The following is a 21795-nucleotide window of genomic DNA, read 5'->3' as shown; positions in this document are numbered from 1 at the left end:
TACTGCGGTGCAAATTCAAAAAAATTTTATTTTTGTCAAATGCCTTACTACTCGATTCTCATGAATTCAACTAGGCCCCTCATGCTTAAGACTGAATTTAACAAGACGGAGGAGGCGGCAGCTTGGACTATCAGGGATCGGCGGCTTTGACAAGGAGGAGGCGGCAGCTTGGCCTAGGAGGAATCGGCGGCTTTGACTAGGAGGAGGCGGCAGCTTGGACTAGGAGGAATCGGCGGCTTTGACTAGGAGGAGGCGGCAGCTTGGACTAGAAGGAATCGGCGGCTTCGACTAGGAGGAGGCGGCAGCTTCGACTAGGAGGAGGCGGCAGCTTGGACTAGGAGGTAACGGCGGCTTTGACTAGGAGGAGGCGGCAGCTTGGACTAGGAGAAAACGGAGGCGGCTTCAACTTTGAAGCTGATACTTTGACTCAGCGGGGTGGGCATGTTAAACTTATGCCGCTCTATACGATTACTGTGGTAGCGGATGAACCAGCTTCGAAGAGGCTGCTTTGACATGGAGGCGATGGCAGCATCAATTAGGAATTGGCTACTTTAAGAAAGAGGAGCTGGCAGTTTTGACTAGAAGATGGATACTTTGACTTGGCGCGTCAGTCTGCTTGGCGAGATTAACAGAGGGGCGTCGTATTCTTGTACATGTAAGTATTAATATGTATACGATTGAATGCATGTCAGAGTAAGCTTATTTTTATACCCTGAGCCCATTAAAAATGGGTATAAGGGTATATTGTATTTGTTTAAAATTCAAATGTATGTAATAGGCAGAATGTAAGCTTCTCCGACCCCATAAAGTATATATATTCTTGATCAGCATCAATAGCCGAGTCGATCTAGCCATGTCCGTTTGTCTGTCCGTCCGTCCGTCCGTATGTATGAACGCAAGTCGATTTTCATGTCAAAATGTGGCAGCCTAAAATCGAATATAGCCAAAAATTCGGATATAGTAATGAGTCTAAATTTCCCCTTCTCATAACTCGGTCAAAACTCAACTGATTTTAACGAGATTTGGTTTTTTATTCATGGTTTTGCCTCTACTTTAATTTGGCATTTAAATCTGACAACATGTTTTTTCGTCGATTTTCATGTCAAAATGTGGCAGCATCAAATCGAATATAGCCAAAAATTCGGATATAGTAATGAGTCTAAATTTCCCCTTCTCATAACTCGGTCAAAACTCAACTGATTTTAACGAGATTTGGTTTTTTATTCATGGTTTTGCCTCTACTTTAATTTGGCATTTAAATCTGACAACATGTTTTTTTGTCGATTTTCATGTCAAAATGTGGCAGCCTAAAATCGAATATAGCCAAAAATTCGGATATAGTAATGAGTCTAAATTTCCCCTTCTCATAACTCGGTCAAAACTCAACTGATTTTAACGAGATTTGGTTTTTTATTCATGGTTTTGCCTCTACTTTAATTTGGCATTTAAATCTGACAACATGTTTTTTCGTCGATTTTCATGTCAAAATGTGGCAGCATCAAATCGAATATAGCCAAAAATTCGGATATAGTAATGAGTCTAAATTTCCCATTCTCATAACTCGGTCAAAACTCAACTGATTTTAACGAGATTTGGTTTTTTATTCATGGTTTTGCCTCTACTTTAATTTGGCATTTACATCTGACAACATGTTTTTTTGTCGATTTTCATGCCAAAATGTTAATCTCCGAAATTGGATATAGTCACGGGTTGAAATTTTCCCTTCTCATAACTCGGTCAAAACTCAACTGATTTTAACGAGATTTGGTTTTTTATTCATGGTTTTGCCTCTACTTTAATTTGGCATTTAAATCTGACAACATGTTTTTTTGTCGAAATTCATGTCAAAATGTGGCACCCTAAAATCGAATATAGCCAAAAATTCGGATAGTCTAAATTTCCCCTTCTCGTAACTCGGTCAAAACTCAACTGATTTTAACGAGATTTGGTTTTTTATTCATGGTTTTGCCTCTACTTTAATTTGGCATTTAAATCTGACAACATGTTTTTTTGTCGATTTTCATGTCAAAATGTGGCACCCTAAAATCGAATATAGCCAAAAATTCGGATATAGTAATAAGTCGAAATTTACCCTACTCATAACTCGGTCAAAACTCAACTGATTTTAACGAGATTTGGTTTTTTATTCAATGTTTTGCCTCTACTTTAATTTGGCATTTAAATCTGACAACATGTTTTTTTGTCGATTTTCATGCCAAAATGTTAATCTCCGAAATTGGATATAGTCATGGGTCGAAATTTCCCCTTCTCATAACTCGGTCATATATGTGCATATGTTTGTGTATATGCATACATCTATGTTTGTGTAAATTTATGTATGACAGTATGTTTTTATGTGTATGAATATGTATGTATGAATGTGTGTATATGAATGTAAATGTATGTATCTATGTTTGTTTGTATGTAAGTATGTACATGTGCGTATGGTTGTATGCATGAACGTACATGCTCATATGTGTGCACGTATGTATGTGTGTGTGCTTGTAATGTCTGCATGAGTGTGTGTATGCATGTCTGTACATATGGAGGTATGCATGTATGTATATATTCATGGCCAAAATTAAATGTTACTGCGGTGCAAATTCAAAAAAATTTTATTTTTGTCAAATGCCTTACTACTCGATTCTCATGAATTCAACTAGGCCCCTCATGCTTAAGACTGAATTTAACAAGACGGAGGAGGCGGCAGCTTGGACTATCAGGGATCGGCGGCTTTGACAAGGAGGAGGCGGCAGCTTGGCCTAGGAGGAATCGGCGGCTTTGACTAGGAGGAGGCGGCAGCTTGGACTAGGAGGAATCGGCGGCTTTGACTAGGAGGAGGCGGCAGCTTGGACTAGAAGGAATCGGCGGCTTCGACTAGGAGGAGGCGGCAGCTTCGACTAGGAGGAGGCGGCAGCTTGGACTAGGAGGTAACGGCGGCTTTGACTAGGAGGAGGCGGCAGCTTGGACTAGGAGAAAACGGAGGCGGCTTCAACTTTGAAGCTGATACTTTGACTCAGCGGGGTGGGCATGTTAAACTTATGCCGCTCTATACGATTACTGTGGTAGCGGATGAACCAGCTTCGAAGAGGCTGCTTTGACATGGAGGCGATGGCAGCATCAATTAGGAATTGGCTACTTTAAGAAAGAGGAGCTGGCAGTTTTGACTAGAAGATGGATACTTTGACTTGGCGCGTCAGTCTGCTTGGCGAGATTAACAGAGGGGCGTCGTATTCTTGTACATGTAAGTATTAATATGTATACGATTGAATGCATGTCAGAGTAAGCTTATTTTTATACCCTGAGCCCATTAAAAATGGGTATAAGGGTATATTGTATTTGTTTAAAATTCAAATGTATGTAATAGGCAGAATGTAAGCTTCTCCGACCCCATAAAGTATATATATTCTTGATCAGCATCAATAGCCGAGTCGATCTAGCCATGTCCGTTTGTCTGTCCGTCCGTCCGTCCGTATGTATGAACGCAAGTATCTCAGAACCTATAAGAGCTAGGGACTTCAATGATTGATGCTCCGATAATCAATAACTTACTCCGTTTCCAAACAATCGATAAAAATCGATATCGATATCCTGTTTTTTGGGCAATTTTGGTAAATAATAAGAGCTAGAGTCACCAAACTTGACATATAGCTTCTAAAATAGAATATATATATACATTTAATGTTGGAAAAAGAGGGTTCAGGGTATCCCCTAGTCGGGAGCTCTCGACTAGAACCTCTTACTTGTTTTTCGCTATGATTTTATGAACGCCGTACTGTTTTATTCTAAACAATTTATTTAGGCCCCCCATACTGGCCTTCCGTCAGGAGGAATTAGCACCTCAAATAGCGAAAGATTCGAGTGGTTTTATTAAAAACGAGACAATATTTTCGAATGTATCAATGGAGCAAACTGCGGCAATCGTTGCTATCAAATTCGTTTTATTCAACTCAACTTATGGTACGTACTAAAACATTCCATTTTAAATAAATAGATAGATAGAATAAGGTATCAATATATGCTAAGCTAATCCACACGACACGAGTTATCCCCTTTAACTTGATATAAGTTAGACAACGTGCTATTGTTGCTTAAGATAAAGTGCACAGCGTTTCGTAAGCATCTCCATTTCAAGCTCTGCTCAGTCACATTTGCTACTCATGCTTATATAAAATTTTTCTTGGTTTCGCCCCTTGTCTCGTAAAACTGTGTTCTATATGTGTGCAGCCTCTCACCCTCGGCAGTGCGGGTCCGGGCACCCGCCCTGCACTCGGCTGTCGTCGAGCATTTTGCGGCATTGGCCGACGATTTGGCATGCCACATAGCGGCAGGAGCGAGGCACGTGCCATGATAAATTGCATCCATGGCCTGGATAGACATTCGCAAAATGTTGCACAATGATGCTGCACGAGGGTAAAAACGCGTTGCCACGCGACATTAGCAATTTGTGTGCATAATCTGCAGCATTCATTTTGGGGTGGCAAATCGGAACAATGCGACGTGCGTGTACGTGTGCGGCTTGTTGTGCAGTTTTTTATGCAATTTTTTGTGGCACCAATCAGATGTCAGCCTGTTTTTTAAGCACTCAACCTATCAGAACGCAGACCAACAGCTTGCGTTGTATAACAGTCTCGTGGTATAACAGTATGCCAGCCTGTATGGCATACGGATCTTCAGATACATGTCACCCATGCATTGCGTACAGTTCCAAAATTTTTATCTAAAAACCGCAGATAACAAAATAGAAAAAAAAAAACACGCACAAATTAAAGTGCCCCGCTCTGACTATGCCTCTGGCTCTCGCGCTCTCTCGCTCTCTGCGTGATCGCTACGTAAAGTATCTGTCAGATACATTTACGTTTGTTACGTTCACTGCTCACCACGACTCGACTCGACTCAAATGTTTTTCCACACACACACGTACACTCGGCTATTGATGTCGCGCTCGCACACACGCACACATATCTTGTGCGTCGTGGCCGTGTTTGAATATTGTTTTTGAAGATACAGCTACAATTTCGGGCTGTCTCTTGTGCGAGCGCGCATGTGTGTGCGTGCGTGCGTGTGTGTGTGTGTGTGTTTCAGGCACTGTGACCTTCCTAGAAATAGTAAAACGCAACTCACAGTTCAGTTTGACGAAGTGCGTCGTGCGCAGCGGCAGCGTTTTTCAATCGAGTTCGTTTTCCGAGTTTTGTTTCGTTTCACCTCCATTCCGTTTCGTTTCGTACATGCGTGCATGTATCTGTAACTGCATTTATGCGTGTGTGCATATGTGTATATTTTGGTGCTGAATAGTGTGGGCAGCGGAAATATGCAGCAGTTGACACACAACACACACTCATAAGCAATACCGAGAATTGAAGCCAAACAAAATTTAAATCTACAGCAGAACAGCATGGAACATCCCAATTTAAGCAGCGAGCCAGCAGCTGAAGGCGGCGCCAGGAGCAGCTCCTCGCCAGGCACAGCGCCAGGTATTAAATCTCCCCCACCCACAACCCTCTGTGACAGACTCCCCCCTGCCCGCACAGACTCCCATGTTAGAAACAGTGCGTATCCAAAACATTAAGGCCAAAGCAAAAACAAGTTTCACTTTTGTTTATGTGGCTGCTGCTCTATAAAAAAACGAAATCTTATCAAACTCGACGCTGATTGGCCGCAGCGATCGTTTGTTTTTTTGTTATTTTCGTTTCGTTTTGTTATGTACTGCGCAGTTCTTTATATTTGTTTTCCGCATTTCTGTTTTGCTTTTGGCATTCGACTTTTTTATTGGCAAACTGTTTTTTTGTTGTTGTTTTTATTTTTTTCTGCTTTATATATATGTATGCTCATGTAGCTCGTCTTAGGGGCGAACGCAGATCAACCCTCAAACTCTTGCAAATCGAAACGCATTCACTCCCCCCACCCCACTGCCTACTGCCTGCAGCCCACACCCCGCTGAATGCAGCGGAAAATGTGCAGAAACCGCCCTCTTCGCCCCTGCCTGGCCTGTGGGCAACATTTTCTGCGCATTTCTCAGACATTTTCCCGGCTTAGACCTTTTGCTTGACTGCATTTTTTTAATAACTTTTTTTTGGCGTTTCTCTTCAATTTACAAGTTTAGTTTACAAAACAAGTTTATGGTCTTACAAATTGTGTAAGCAAATTTGGGCGCTTCTTTTTCATACTTCAGTGAGCTGCCCAGAAAAATAAGACATTAATAGGGAAATAGACGCGTTTCCCCGAACATTAGAAGTCACTCAGGCATATGGTGGTAGTTTCAGCTAAAGATCTTGCATATATTTTTAAACTAATTGAGAGATTTTACAATGGGAAATGTGTCATAAAATTGTGCACTCCTTTGTGAATATATTTTCATAGAAATTTTATATTAGGCAATCTCAAAGATTATATCCATGGAAGCAAGATAAGTCCGCAATATAGGAAAGATATATAATATAGAAAATCTATATAAAGCTACTCACTGAAAACTTTCTCAAACAGCTGCCCAAATGAGCTCTATAACCTTTATAAAACCAGCTAATTAATATCTTGATTACTCAAGTAATATCTTGGGTAACTGGCCTCAATCAATGTCCATTTACGTACCCAAAACCTCCTCTTCAATTGAAATAATCACAACCAAATTCTTAATGAAACAGCAAATGTTTCAATAAGACAAACAAAAAAACTCTTAAGGTCCGACAGCAACAACAACCCTCAAGAAAAGCACACACACATATATGTGTGTATAGGGTTTTCAGATAAGAGCTATCAGCCAGCGTGCATGCATTGCAGTGCGTGGCAGTATCTATGTATCTGTCAGATACTACGAGACAAACGCAAACCAAAAGATAAGCGCCCGAAAATGGAACGCAATCGAAATACCAAATTATGAATGAACGCACCAAATGAATGAAACGCATGCGTGTGTGTGTGTGTGTGAGTGTTTATAGATGAAACTCGCGCATTTCACAGATAAAGAAGTAAAATGTGGAACAACAGCTCCCCAAGCATTCAATTCAATTCAATCCAAAAGATATAATACACATATTCTTATTAAAAACAACGAAACCTGTTTTCCAATTGTTGTTGTTGTTGTTGCTTTTGCCGTGGCAGATTTTTCGGTTTGGTTGTCTTGAGCATTGCCTTGCGGCAAATGGGACAAGGACACGGCAGAGCATAAAAGTTCTTCAGCTGCTGCTTTCGGCGGCGGCTCAATTTGAATAACAAAAGACAATTGCAGCAATGCCCAGGCAGGATATTCAGGATAGCCGAGGCCCTGTTGCCACTCAAATGCTTGATTCACCATCCTTTTTATATGTGTATGTGTATATGTGTGTTTACAGCGTCGCCCGGTGAGGAATGCGGCTGTGTGCGTCTGGGCAAATGCAAATGGTTTAATGTGGCCAAGGGCTGGGGCTTTCTAACGCCCAACGATGGCGGTCAGGAGGTTTTCGTGCATCAGGTGAGTAAACACACACACACACACACACACACGCACACACACTGAATGTCACTCAAATGTTGCCACACACAGAGCGTCATACAAATGGCCGGATTTCGTTCGCTGGGCGAGCAGGAGGAGGTGGAGTTCGAGTGCCAGCGCACGGCACGTGGCCTGGAGGCGACACGTGTCTCGGGACGGCAGGGCGATGATTGTCACGGCAGCACCTATCGGCCGCGCATGTAAGTGGCCTTTGCACAGGCGAGAAACTAAAGTCTAAACCAAGTTCAACTCAATTTGCAGCAATAGAAAAACTCGCCGCATGCGCTGCTACAATTGCGGCGAATTCGCCAATCATATTGCATCGGAGTGCGCGATAGGGCCGCAGCCGAAGCGCTGCCATCGCTGCCGCAGCGAGGACCATCTGCATGCCGATTGCCCGCATCGCAGCGCCGCTGTGGTGAGTTACACGCAAATACACCATGCACAGTGTGGTGTGCTGGCAACTGAGAGTCTAGCTAAGTTCACATTTTTCCACAGACACGAACCAGCAGGCGCAGCAAAAGCATTGCCAGCGACGAGGCAGCCGAGGCTAACTCTGCGGCAGAAGCTGCAGCTCCCTAGCGCAACGGCTGGGGTACATTTGAAGTTTAAAACTTGTAAAATACACCTAAAACAACGTACAAAACGCATCAAATCAAAGAAATACCTCACGTACAACCCACAGCAGCGTATAAGTGCAGTCATTTTCGTATGCGAAACTAGATATTAAACAGTTTTTGGGGCGCCACAAGGTAGGCGGTGCAAGCGCCTAAACTATAGTTAAGTGCTAGCGATTAAATTACTGTTTAAAAGAATAACTAAAGGCCATTTAATGATTAGGCTTAAGTAATAATGCTTAAACACTAGCAAGAGCAATGCAAGAGTACAAATTTTTTGTCATTTTCGGCATGATTTCTGGCCTAAAAATTAACCCTGCCAGCAAATGTCTTATATGGCTTTTCTTTTTTATTTTTTACCAATAATTAATATAAAATAAATTTCTAAAATTGTGCATTTAAAAGTAGCTAAATTTAACAACAAAAAAAAAAACTTTAATAATTGTTGCATTTGCTAAAAGTACATTTTCTAAGAAATTTTCTTCAATTTTCCTCAATTTTCACAACTGAACAGAATTTAACATTTCAAGATTTGGCTTTATTTGTAGATTTTATATTTTATAGCCACAGCTAAAAAGCTTTGCCCGGAGAGCTTCAAATCTCAGCGTGCTACACACACGCACACACACACACACACACCCCCTCCCTACCACCCTTCAAGGGGTAGCTGATTGATAAGAAAGCTCTGGCCAGTCACGTGCTGCACACAATAACAACATTTGGAGCTTTGGGCCTGGCGGCAACAACAACATTGTAATCACCATGAAAACGCAGAATCATTGTAACACATTCCCGAGCTTCAACCCCGCGTGCAACTGTGAAAGTGAAATAGTGGCCGAGGCAGCGGAAGCGGCAACAACAATAAGGACATTGTGCGAGGACACGCACGCGAGAGGTGAAAGTTGCGCTCAAGTTTGCTCTCAACGCAGCGTTTGTCTCTCTGGGCGAGGGCGAAATATCCCTTCGGCTGTTTTTGTCGCGGTTTGCGATTGAAATTTTTGCGCTGCTGCTGCTGCTGCGCTTCTGTTGTTGTTGCCACTCTCCTGTTGTAGTTGTTGTAGTTGTTGTTGCCGCACCATCATTTTTGCAACATTGTTCGCTTCTCTTTTTGGCGCGTGGCTGGGGCCTGGCCTCGGCTCTGTGACAGACTGCTAAAGGATGCAACTGCCTTGGCGCGAGGACAGCGAGCATTGCCTAGTCTCAGTCTCAGTCTCAGGCTCGGGCTCAGTCTCAGTTTATCTCTGCCAGAGAATTGTTGTGTGTGTGCAACGCGGCGGATTTAACAACCAACAACAGCAATAAAATACAAACACAATTCAAGCCACAAAATCAAATAATTTACAATAAAAAAAATAAATAAATAATTGAAAAACAATAACTAAACAACAAGAATTTTAACCAAAGTTAACAAAGCGTTTCAGCAACAAAAACAAAAATTCTAACAACATTTGTAACACATTTTTTGCATATAAAACCCTAAAAAAAAAAAACAAACATATAACAAAAATAACAAAATTTAAAGTAAGACAATAAGAAAAATAATCTTTTTTTTTTGTATAAATTTTAAACAAGGACACAAAAAGGCAAAGCAAAAAAATAGTTCAAGGTTGCAAAAATAAAATAATTTGATTTTGAATTTACAAAAACAAAACACTTCAATTCTGTTTTTGTACAACGAAATATGCCAAATGAAACAGTCAAATGTAAGTCAATGTGTGCGTGTGTGTGTGTGCGTGTGTGTGCGTGTCAAGGCATCAACACAAACAGAATGAGGCATCGAGACCCGAAAAAGGAAACTGCTCAAAGAAAAACCAAATGCAATTCAAGTCAAAAGAACAATAACAAAAGCACACACATACACAAACACACACACACATATAGTTAACAGCGCACACACACACGCACACACATTTACATGTCGCTTGCTGTTAAGGCAGCGCCTGTTATGTAATATCCTGTTTCTGAAGCTGTCGCCTGTCATGTTACAAGTCCAGCCAGGCAAATGCTTAGGAATGGGCACAGTATCTGTGTGCGTGTGTGTGAATGTGTGTTGGCCTGGCTTGAGCTCTTGTGTGCGGGGGCGTGGCATGCACCTCAGTTTTAGCTGCTGCTAAAATGATTTACTACACTGTGAAACGCTTCATGGGCACGGCATTGAGACATTAACACGAAGGACGAATCATCCTTTAAATATATATACCTAATAGGGACACATTCTCACATCCAGATACAATATTTTTAGTGGCCACAGGGCGTGGATTTTGATTTGCGTGCGTGTGTGTGTGTGTGTGCGAGTCTGTGTGTTAAGCATGCAAATATGCGACACTAATTCGATGAGCAAATGCTAATATTACGCATACGCCGCATTGGTCGAAGGTCGTCGCCACAGAGTTGGTCATTTTTTGTTGTTTTTTCCTGTGTGTTTTTGCACGGCCAGCGCCTAATTAATGAAATGTATGTCATAATGCGACAGGCAGTTAGTAGGTCAAGTGAATTCCATGTTGAGGTTGAGGGCCAAAAACTCTTTCGCATCAAAAAGCCCTTGGCCAAAAGAGAACAAGCCTCCCGCCACCCCTAACCCCTAACCCGTTAAGCACGAGCAAATGCGACGATGTTGCGCGTAAAGTAAATAAATAGATGGGCGTTTTCTAGCCAAGTCGAGCTACGTGGTAATACATTAGCCTTTAAATGGGTTGGGCTTGGTTTTAGCTGTCGGGCGCCTGGGATAATAAATAGATCAGTCGACAGCAGCTAAAATGCAGTAAGAAATTGATTTTAGCAGAATATAGGATTGGCTTTCCAATCAAATAGTTATTTTTCAAATTCCTTTTAACTATATAAAACTAATTGTTCTTATTAAAAATCTAATTGTTTTGTGTATTACTACTAAGCAGTCTCTATCTAACTGTCAACGCACCTCACTTTTCCATTTTTCCATTGCTAATTTTTTGTCTAAATATTTCACTTTCACTCACAATAATACATTTGAATCTGTTTTAAATTCTGCACAGGCGATTTATATATTCAAATTGTTGTGGCATGCTTCAAAGTGCAGTACCAAATAATACAAAACTAAACGGTGAATGTTCCAACAAGCTAAACTACAGTTTGTACAAAAATAAATAATAACAATGCTTGAGTTCAACTAAAAACCTCACAATAAAATAAAGAGCCCCTCACAAATGAGATAAAAACATAAACAATTACTGTGCTAAACGATACAATTATTAACCTAACTTCAATTAAACAACTAAAACAAAAGAAACTTCAAATAAGTCTTCACACAAATTGCACCCCAAAGAAGGTAAGTTAAAGCGCACTATTTTTAACTATCTAAATGTTTAGATTTGAACTCTTATGCGATTCTATGTGTTGTGTTTGATCTCTTTTGCAAGATTTTTAAGCACTTTTTACATGCAAGCGGGTGAAAAATGGAAGCTAAGGGGCTAATCTTAGATAAAAGGCAGATTAGGAGGAGAGGGGAGGGAAGTTGTTATTCCAACATGCAATACAAAGCTTAGATACAAATTATACACATTAAGCTGGGCTCTGTTTATACTTATATAAAGAAGTCTGTTTGGAGTTTTGGTCGAGCTTTTGTTGGGGTATTAGAAATATTTTATTATACTTATATGCTAAGCCTTACCCTAATCAAGACTAGTTGGGCTAAAAGGGCAGCTGCTGCACGGCTAAATTCCAGGCGGGCAAGCCGCGACACACATAGACGCAACAATTGTAGATTTTGGGCTCCGTTTTGCCCATATGAACGTTAGCTAAAATGGCGCACAGGCTGCCCATCTGGTAGTCCGGCTGCTGGGCCAGTGTCTCGGTGTTGCCTTTCAGTGCTGCAGAGGTAGGTTTAATAATTAGCGTGAACCTGTGTATGTTATGCTCTCTAACTCTACCTTTGACAGTGCCCTGCGAGATCCAGGACTGGCGATCTATGTGCGTCCAGGGTACGATCTGTGGATTTGCCGGCTTTGTCCACTGGCTGAGCATATTGGCGGACACATTGTCCATGTTGGCGTCCAGCGCGGGCATCAGTGTCCCCATCACAGTGGGACACAGGGCGCCATGGTAATAGTCCTGGGCGCCATATAGGGCGCTGTACAGACCCGAGCTGAGCACGCGCGTCGAATCGCAGCCGAACAGAAAGACAACGCCCTTGATGCGATTGCGATAAATCAAGCGAGTAGAAACATACTGCAGACTCGAGCCGTGACCTGCATAGCTGCAAGAGAATGTTGGATCAGTTGGTTGCCAGGTTAGATGTAATGTGGTTACCTACACAAAGCAATCGGCTTTGAATGCCTTCTCAAGCATAAACTGTTCGCTGGGCACCGTCTCGTACATGTGCTCCCAGTGGGTCAGCCAGTATTCGAGAAAGCTGCGCAGACGGCGACCCGAATTGGCTAGATCCGCATCGGGATTGATGAGCGTTATGCCGCGCTTAATGTTAACCGTATAGTAGCCACATTGTATCTGCTCCTTGTGGCACTTGAACAGGCGCCACAAGCTGTGCAGCGACTTGATGCGCGTGCACTCCTGCATGGACGCCAGCTGCTCCCAATGCATATGATCCAGGCGCTAAAAAAAAAACAACCATTACGCGTTTCGAAATCTGACTATGCTGCGAGCTTAGCTTGCCTCATCCAAAACCAGAATGATGGGAAAACGCTTAGCAGCCAGCGGCTCCCGCTGTTCCAGCTGCTGCCAGTCGCTGGCACAGCTCTTGAGCAGCTCATAGACGAGCAGCGCTTCAGTCTCATTGTTATTGTTATTGTTCTGGCTGTTGCCGCTGAGCTCATAGCTCAGCTGTTTCATCTGGTCGCGTGGCAGGCGATTCGCATGCAATGCCGCCTGCGAAAGGAGTACGCGCTGATGATTGCTCCAGCTGTACTGCACACAGAACTCATCCACACGGCCGTAAACAGCTTTGGTTTGCTGCTGCACTGCGGCGCTGGCGTAACGCTTGCCCAGAAACATAAAGCTATAGGGGCTAAACACGCTGCCAAGATCTGCAATCAGTTTCTGCAAGATTCAGGAGCATGAGCATTTGGTAACTACAGGAGCACAACTATACCTTCAAGAACTCTTCAAAGCCATTCAATTCCTTCCAGTATTTGGCCTTGGCCTCCTGCGCCTTCACCGTCAGCGGATCGACAGTGACCACACGCCTGAAACGCTCCACTAACGTGCCGTACTCCTTAAATAAGCTGGCCATTGCGTCGCTATTGAGGCGCAGGCAAGTGGCGGCCAGCTCCGGACTGCGGCAGTGACGCAGCAGGGACACATAGATGTCGCCATTGGCGCCGGCGATCTCGCAGAATGTGGAGTATGTGGTGGCAGCATTGAAGCTCTTGCAGAGCTGCAGCACGCACCACTCGTCGGGCAGCTGGCGGGATATGTGTGTGATGCGTGCAAAGCCCGCTGCGGGCTCTGAGACATCCTCGAGAAAGTCCAGACTATCGACGGGTGGTTCTTTGGTTTTTGCCTTGCTCTGTTCCAATTTCTGTTGGTATCTCAATATGTTCTGGAAGAACTTGTTGCTGCACAGAAGAGTATGGAGAGTCGGTTTGTCAGTTTACATGGTTTCGACCTTGTTACACTCACCTTTTGTAATCGGCTTTCTCCTTGGCGCTGGCTTCTGACAAAATTTCCGCTGTGCTTGGCTGATGATTTTCCATTTCCTGTGCCTCGGTCAGCAGCCGCATATCCGCGCACTGAAAGAGCGCTCGTACCTGATAATAGATCGAGTCCTGCTCGTTCCCATTGCGGTACTCCTCATCCGCACGCAGCAAATTGTATTCTGTCAGAACGCGCGCTTTGCAGTTGAGTGCTGATTGAAAATTGTGTATTTTACGTACCTTTCGTTTCGGGGCCAAACTGCACGCTTGTTAAGTTGCTCAATTCATTTTCCGTTGCTTCGGCGTCGAACATTCTGCATTAATATGGTTGAAATTAAATTGATAAATTCGAAAAACGGCGCCGTCAGCTTCAGATTCTGCATGCCACAAGTTGTTGTTGTTTTTACAGTTCGCTTGCCGCAGTGTTAGCAACGTTGCAAAAATAGTGCTGCGCATCACTGCAGATATCGATATGCGCAGGCTGTAGCTCATTTCACACAATATATCGATACTGGTTATGGTAATTTTTAGTACATTTCTGCGCGGGTAGTTCAAATACTGCAAGCAGAGCATAATTATCAAAGTTTAGTTATTTCTAGTGTATTACATGCAGTGCAGTGTGGGAAATTTGAAAATTGCTACCTCGGATTGGAAATATTAAATGAAAGTTAATAATCAAAGGTAAAAAGCAATATTAATCAATCAGGTGTGATTTTGAGCACTATTACTGCACGGCACGTGCTGCAGACTCTGCGCTTACGGCGCAAAAGCTCTGCCGCTGCTGTTGTTGTTATTGTTGTTGCTGCTGCGACCGCGTGTATTCATTCATAAAAACGCAGCGACACGAAAGTTCGCGTGGCGAAACGTTGGCCAAAGCTCTGCGCAGCGGCGCAGATGCCCAAACACCCAGAAAACTGTGTCAATCTCGTCTAACACATATGTTTGCGCGTGTATGTGTGTGTGTGCGTGAATGTGTGTATGTTTATACAATGTACATTATATTGGCTCCCCGGTGAACCACACCCTCCAGTTGCCCTAAAAAACCTTACGCAACAACAAAGCGACACACATTGGCAATTATTGCAACAACACTAACTGCAGTAACAACAACAACAACAGCAGCATAAAGGGCAACAAGAACTTTGACATTTTACAGCAAGGTCCAGCACTGACTTTTGTTCGCGTTTTTTGTTCTGCCCAGGCGCGTCTTTTTGCTGCCTGCTGCAAGCCGCTGCTGCAGTTTCTAATGACGTTTCTTAAAGAGATAACGACAGTAACAGCGGCAGCGGCAGCGGCAGAGGCAGCAGCAGCAGCGGCGGCAGCGGCGTTGTGCGTGGGGTGTGCATGGCTTGTGTGTGTGTGTATGCGTGTGAGGGTCTGACGTCAGTGAGCCTGGCGCATCCCGTTCGTGTGTTTGTGTGTGTGTGTGTGCATGCGTGTTTATTCCTTTTTTTTGTTTTTGTCGGCCGCTCCCCAGCTGCTACTGTAACCTGCAGTTTGAATGCGAGGCTGCTTTACCCCAGCACCTTCCCTACCTCCCTTCCAATCAACCAAACAACTCGTACGCCTTACACTCTCCTGGGTCCTTTGGCCCCGGTCTAAGGTTGTTGAATTACATATGTATTTATTGGGTAAATGAATGCAGCGTGACAGTGGCAGCAATATTATTATTGATGCAGCATCCGCAGCAATGTAAGCAAAGTTGACAACTTGACGAGACTTTCGTTAAATATTGAAAGCACGCCGACGCACAAGCACCTGCTCTCTCTCTCTCTCTCTCTCTCTCTCGCTCGCTCGCTCGCTCGCTCTCTCTATTTTATACACTTTTTCCCTGTCTGTCGTGCACTTTGCCTTTGCTACTTTGTGTTTGTTGTGTATTGTTGCGCTGCCAGCGTCGCTGTCGGCGTCGCTGCTGGCCCGTTGGCCGCAGAGCACTCAGCATCCTTTCTACTTATTAATTTTGATGTTGCTTTTCACTTTTACTTTGTGTATGTTAAACGTGCCTCAGTCTGAGTCTAACATTTTCTGCGAGTAGGTGGGTGTGTAGGTGTGTGCGTGTGAGCGTGTGTTTGTGTCCCATGACAATCATCTGTTGTTATTGCTGTTGTTGTGGTTACTTGAATTTGCAACACTTTTGTCGTTTGGGCCATAAAAAGTTGACTTGCTGTTTGAAGCGCACGTTCAATCTTCTTGACCAGTGACCACTTGCACCACAGCACCATTAACCATCCCCGCAACCACCTGGCAACCCTTTGCATTATTAATGAGCCACTGCCAATGCAAAAGCTTGGCACGTACATGTGTATGTGGCCAACCTGCGAGCGGGTTGAGTGCGTCGTACGCCTAGCAAATTATAACATTAATATTACATTAACGCACACAAGCGTGCATGCTCGCACACACACACACACACCCACACTCGCCCGACAGGCACACACATGCATCGGGGAGACATTAAAACGAAACAGAATGGCAAAAACTTTCATTTGACGTTCTAACAGCAAGAGCAACAAGAACAACAGCAAAAGCACGCGACATGTAAAATAAATGTAACAAAATGCGCCCGAACACGAAGCAGAAACAGAAACAGTAGAAACAGCAGCAGAAGAAGAAGAAGCAGCGGCAGCAGCGCGGCAGCATCAACAAAAGAAAAAAAAAAAAACAACAAAAGACCATCACTAGCACTGGCAGCGGCAGCAGCAGCAGCAGCAGCAGCGGCGGCAGCAGCAGACACCCCAAAAAATATGGCACACATTCCAACAGTTGCAGCGATGCCAACGTCGACAGCGACGCTCAGCAGAGATCCCTCTGCCAGCTGCTGCTGCTCCTGCTCGTTTGTGCGCTGCTCGCAAAGTCAAAGCGATTTTCGAAGTCGACGGTTGTGTGGCTCGCGCTGCTTGCTTCGGTGCTGCTTCCAGAAGCAACTGACAAACGCTTTTAACACTTAACCAAAAAAAATAAAGAAAACACCAACACACACAACACACACATATACATATTCTAGGCAATTGCAAAAATCGACAAGAGAAGTAAGCGAAAAATCAACAACAGCAGAAAGCAGAGCGCGTGAAAAAAGTTTAGCTTGCTTTTGGGCAGCGCACAAACGACGCCAACGCAAAATAACTTTTGAGATTAACAAATGCCAATAGAGCAGTGTGTTAAGTGTATTTAAATCGACATTTAAGTAAATTAAGGTGTGGTGATTTATGCAACTTTTTAGCCACACGCACGAGCACAGGGCGGCGACAGACACATACATAAGCGGAGTGCAGGGGACGCAGAGTGGAGAGCAGCAGCAGCAGCCAACGACTGCACATAGCTCTAAGCCAAAGCACACACATACACGAAGAGCGGAGGCATACAAAATAAAGGATAACGACGAACGAGCAACGAAAAAGCAAGAAAGAAATCGAAATTAAAATATATGTTGTACAACAACAACAGCAGCAGCAGCAGCAGCAACAATAACAACAACAACAGCAACAGCGCAAGCAATTTTCGGCTGTCGCTGTAATTCGAAGCTCATCTGCGCTGCTTTGCTCTCTGCTGCTGCTGCTGCTGCTGCGGCGGCGGCTGCTGTGTGGTTGCTGCCTCTGCTTCGCTCTCTCCGCCTGCTGTATGTGTGTGTGCGTGCGTGCTTCGTCAAGTGAAAACATTTCGTTTCGTCCAGTTTTGTAGGTATTTTGGCTGGCCAGGAGGCTGCCACACACAAATCTACAGAGCGACGACATGTCCTCGTCATCTGCTGCTGCTGCTGCTCCTGCCTGGCAAAAGTGAACAAAAATCTAATCTAATAATACATTTCCAGAACAATTTAGATAAATAAATAAAATACAAAATTGCACACAAAGTTGAAAAGCGAGCACAAGGAATTGCAAAAACCAAAAATAAAAGAACATTTTTTTGTGTGTTATTTTGCAAACAGGCAAAAGGCGTTGCCAAATCAAAAGCAGCAGCACGCATTGTGGCAACAAAAAAAAAAAAAAAAACATAATTAATAAACCTAAAACAGAACACAGTATTATTATTGTTACGGAAAATAAGATGAGAACAGCAAGCATACATTAATCATACGCACAGTTAAACACCGCAAAAAGCAAAAGTAAAAAAACAAAAAAAAAAAAACAAATGCAACAGCACCAAAAGTGAAATTTTCAAATGACATTGTGAAAGGCAGCAACATTCCAGGCTGCATTAATAATAAATACAACAATCATATAGCACGTATATAGGATATAAAAGGATAAAAGGACTCGGCACAGGAGGCACTCTGCCTGTTCTATTATTTAACTGCTTACCACAGACGTTTTCAACTTGACGAAAGCTGATTGAAAGCCGCTTTCAACAACAGCATCCATCGCCCACGGTACGCAAGAGAGCGCAACGCAGCGAGAGAGCGAGTGAGAGAGTTTGTGAGCGTGACAGCAGCTGCCGACGTCTACGTCAACGTCAACGTCAATCCGCTCAATATTTATATTGCACGAGACCAATCTACGCTCAAACTGCTCGCAACTCGAACGCAGACGCCACTAGGTCCTGGTCTTCAGTTTGTGGCTCTGGTTCATCTGGTGCCTGGTCCAGTCGCAAGCAGCACCAAAATAAATAACATCTGACAGCTGCTGCTGCTGCTGCTGCTCCTCCCACGCCAGCTCCACCCACGCCTCGCCTCGCCAGGCGAGCTCGCACAGGCCTAGGCAATAAGCGCAAGATAAACAAACTACAGCTGTAACTGTGTCTGTAACTGTGACTGTAACTATAGCTGTGTCTGTAACTGTAACTGTAACTGTAACTGCAACTGGAACTACAATCAAACACAACAAACCAACAAAATAATAAACAACTAAAAAACACGCAATGGGTGCCAAGGAAAGTGTCGAGGCGGCCGTCAAAATGAACGCCGATGGCTGGGGTCACGTGGAGGTGTGTATACAAACAATATAATAGTATAATAACAACAACATTAACATTTAACTACCCATAAGTTACCCACGATAAGATATATAACTGTTTTATTGTGGTTTTATTGTGCTTTTGATTACAAGCTTTGCAGGCCATTTCCTTCCTCAGAGTTTTGAGCACAACTCTTTAATAACTATATAAAATGTAAACTATATAAACTATTTCACAAAGTTTATCATATAGTTTACTTCAACAGAATTTGGTTTAATTACGGTGTCATATTTAATACTGATATTTAAAAGTTAACTTTGAACTGGGAAGCGTTGCCAAATAGCCTATATATAACTTCATAAATGGTTATCGAAAGCTCTTGAGATTGCGCCGAGACAATTGCTAAACATTAAATTAATACATTTAGAAGTGATGTTTAAAGGTTAATTTTGAATTGGCAAATTGAGACTATCTATAAAAATGTATTTATCAATTTTATTAAAAATATATCATTGCTTATAACAGAGAAATTCGTAAGGAAATAAGACAAAATTCAATAGAACGTTTAAATAGGCACTTATTATTTGAATAGTAAACAAATTATGCAGAGCAGAAATAAATTGGATTTTTGAATGCATATTGAAAAAATATTGAAGGAATACTGAATGAACGTTTAATGATTATTGCCTAAGAAAAAGATTTTTCTGAAAAAGATGGATAAAACTAATATTCAATATACCACTTCTACATCTATAACAATAAAAGGCTCGAATTGGCCTTGGCCAGAATCCTTTTAAAGTGAAAAACGAATCCAACTTTTAAATTTATTTTCATCTTTCCTGCACAAAAACTAATCGAATATCAGTAAACGTTACTTGATAAAATGTCATAAAAGATGATATCCTTAAGCTCTTTCGATTTTATATAATTATAGCTTGTTTTATCTCATTTATTGCACTCGCACACACACAAACACACAGATGCACACACACACACACACACACACACGTGCACACACATTTAACCCTTCAAGCTGTGTGTTTTATCAAACTTGAGTCATCTTTTACTCGTATCTGGCTGTCAATCGCACTGGTCCACAACTCAATTTGTCAATGGGTGAATGATGGTGGATGGAAAGAGGGGAGGGGGGAGAGCGGGGGGCAACGTCTGTGGCGAGTGTGACCCAAAAATCGGCAGAGCTGTCGCCACCTTCATTCCTTATTGCATTTTGATGAGCACTGCGACGACAATTGAGAGCGACTGAGCGCTATTTGATTGATTTTAAAAATAAATTTCAACAAAATCAAAAACAAAAAGCAAACACGTGCAGAGCGCCACAAAGTGTGGCATCCACTCGATGAGCCCAAAGTATGCGGGCAGCAGCATTTTATCTGCCTATCGCCAGATCTCTTGCGGCTCTTGAGCTCAACAAACGCTGTGTGGGCGAGCGTCAGCTCTTGAGATCGCGCCGAGACAATGAGGCTGCTGCATAAGATTTACGGCTAATGTGGAGAGCTGCTCGAGTTGCTGAGAAACATAGAGAGAGAGACCAATAGTGAGGGAGAGTGGGAGAGCGTTACGTAGCGACTGAATGAATGAATGAAAAATGCGCTTTGATTTTTCCCTCAATTTCCGTTTGGAGTATTTAGTTGTTTGCTTGACTCTGTGGCGTGTATTTCAAATGCTCTTTTGGCACTCTACAAATATTTATATAAACAATAATTAAAGAAATTCTATGACCCCAGTCGGCTCGTAAACAGGTGTCTGTTTGTCTCAGCGGTAAAGGCTCATAAGCAAAAATAGATAAAGTGTACATTTGCTATAGCTTGGCTAGCCAAACAAACAACAAATGTGCTCAACATATGTGGCCAGCAACAGGCTGCAGATAGCCCAAAAACAAAATGAAGAAGAAAAATATGATATATTTATATAAATATATGTACACGTTTATATTTAAGGTGTACCAAAAGAATTTAAAATTAAATTCATATAAATAAGGGGGCAGCAGCCGCAGCCTCAGCCTCATATGCAACATGTGCGCGAGTGTGTGTGTGTTGCTGTGTGTGTCAAAGAACATAAAACTCACCGATCGATCAGATCGAATCATAAACAACTAAATCAAAGCAAACTTCAAAGCACTTTTTTCCGCTACAAATCTCCAAGTTTTTTTTTTTTGCCTATTTTTTGTTGAATATTTGTGTTGTTGACACCTACACGCCAGCGTCGTTGCAGCATGGGGCAGCGCGCGGGGAGCGTGCGGGGAGCTGGGGCGCGGCAGGGGCGACTGCATTTTGGCCAGCAATAGCTTTGAACTCGCTTCGTTCGCACCTCTCGACAACGGCAACGTGTTGGTGATAATAGCCCTGGCTGCAGCCGGCGTGGGTTGTTTCATGGGTTAATCACAGATCTGGAAAATTAAATACGTGTGTGGCACAATCGTTGCTTAATACATGCTTCAAGTTCAAATTGAATGATTTATGAGGCAGATCTTGGCATTTCTGGTATTTGACTGCATTTGTCTTTTTTGTTTGAGCATATATGTATATAGATATATCTTGTGTATGCTTGATTGATAAACAGCTGAGTAAGTTTGATATATCGATTAACGGTCTTACGCTTCGGCTGGCTGTTGCAAAGCTAAATCAAGGCCTGTACCAAAGTTTAGCTAAAGAAGTTATACAAGCCAAGTAATTTGTGCAGCATTTCCATGATAAATTATATGTTAAATATTAATATAATTATGATTTGGGTAAATGAAAAGTCAATGGCAGTCAAAGTTTGCATGAGCGAATGTTTAATTGTGCTGCAATGGTCCTTAAACTCATTCTCAGAGCTTTACATTATATATTATATTAATAGTTGTTTTCTAGATTTTCTTCTCATACGCTCCATTCCAAAATCATGATTTAGGACAAATACAAAATAATTGAAATATTTAAAATGATATATGTATGCAGGAAAAAAATTGGCCCGGATAATGCTGGTTCTGGGTAACTTTCCACCTTGCCAGCAACAGAATATTTATTTCAATCTCTTTCAATCTTATAAAATGCATAGGAGTCATTTTCTATAAAGGGATAAAAATCAATTATTTTCTCAAAGAGAGAAGCTTTCTTGAGAGAAACTTTCTTAAAATTGCAGTTCACACATAAGACTACAAGACTACATAAATCTTTACTTATTTATTTATAAT

General features: G+C 42.5%; 3 protein-coding genes across 14 annotated transcripts in view; 2 read left to right on the top strand and 1 right to left on the bottom strand.

Moving 5' to 3' along the window:
• The first annotated feature begins 32 nt into the window (after nucleotides 1-32).
• On the top strand, nucleotides 33-8248 carry LOC115769721 (protein lin-28 homolog). 2 transcript variants are annotated; one of them, XM_030714653.1, is made up of 7 exons: nucleotides 33-655; nucleotides 2664-3244; nucleotides 3803-3960; nucleotides 7329-7447; nucleotides 7520-7668; nucleotides 7730-7886; nucleotides 7967-8248. In XM_030714653.1, coding segments are annotated over exons 2-7 (669 nt in total). In that variant the 5' UTR covers nucleotides 33-655; nucleotides 2664-3242; the 3' UTR covers nucleotides 8051-8248. The 2 variants fall into 2 exon arrangements, with proteins under 2 accessions (XP_030570513.1, XP_030570512.1); XM_030714652.1 differs by lacking the exon at nucleotides 33-655 and having other exon boundaries at nucleotides 2622-3244.
• Nucleotides 8249-11598: 3350 nt separating this feature from the next.
• On the bottom strand, nucleotides 11599-14061 carry LOC115769926. The gene is made up of 7 exons (XM_030714965.1): nucleotides 13953-14061; nucleotides 13699-13894; nucleotides 13169-13634; nucleotides 12733-13116; nucleotides 12374-12672; nucleotides 11991-12316; nucleotides 11599-11930 (listed from the first exon to the last, which is right to left on the bottom strand). The coding sequence occupies exons 1-7, from the start codon at nucleotides 14023-14025 to the stop codon at nucleotides 11752-11754; spliced, it is 1923 nt and encodes a 640-aa protein (XP_030570825.1). The 5' UTR covers nucleotides 14026-14061; the 3' UTR covers nucleotides 11599-11751.
• A 4470-nt stretch (nucleotides 14062-18531) lies between these two features.
• The window catches only part of LOC115769924, a 103804-nt gene continuing 100540 nt past the window's right edge, over nucleotides 18532-21795 (top strand). For all 11 annotated transcript variants that reach the window (XM_030714961.1, XM_030714960.1, XM_030714959.1 and 8 more), the window contains exon 1: nucleotides 18532-18632. The gene's annotated coding sequence lies outside the window, so the exon portion shown is untranslated. The remainder of the gene's footprint in view (nucleotides 18633-21795) is intronic.

This window comes from Drosophila novamexicana, unplaced genomic scaffold (genome assembly GCF_003285875.2).
Source record: "Drosophila novamexicana strain 15010-1031.04,08,12 unplaced genomic scaffold, DnovRS2.1 tig00004554-arrow-pilon, whole genome shotgun sequence".
Lineage (NCBI taxonomy): Eukaryota > Metazoa > Arthropoda > Insecta > Diptera > Drosophilidae > Drosophila > Drosophila novamexicana.
Note: the sequence above shows the minus strand (reverse complement) of the source record. Positions and strands in the feature narration are given on the sequence as shown.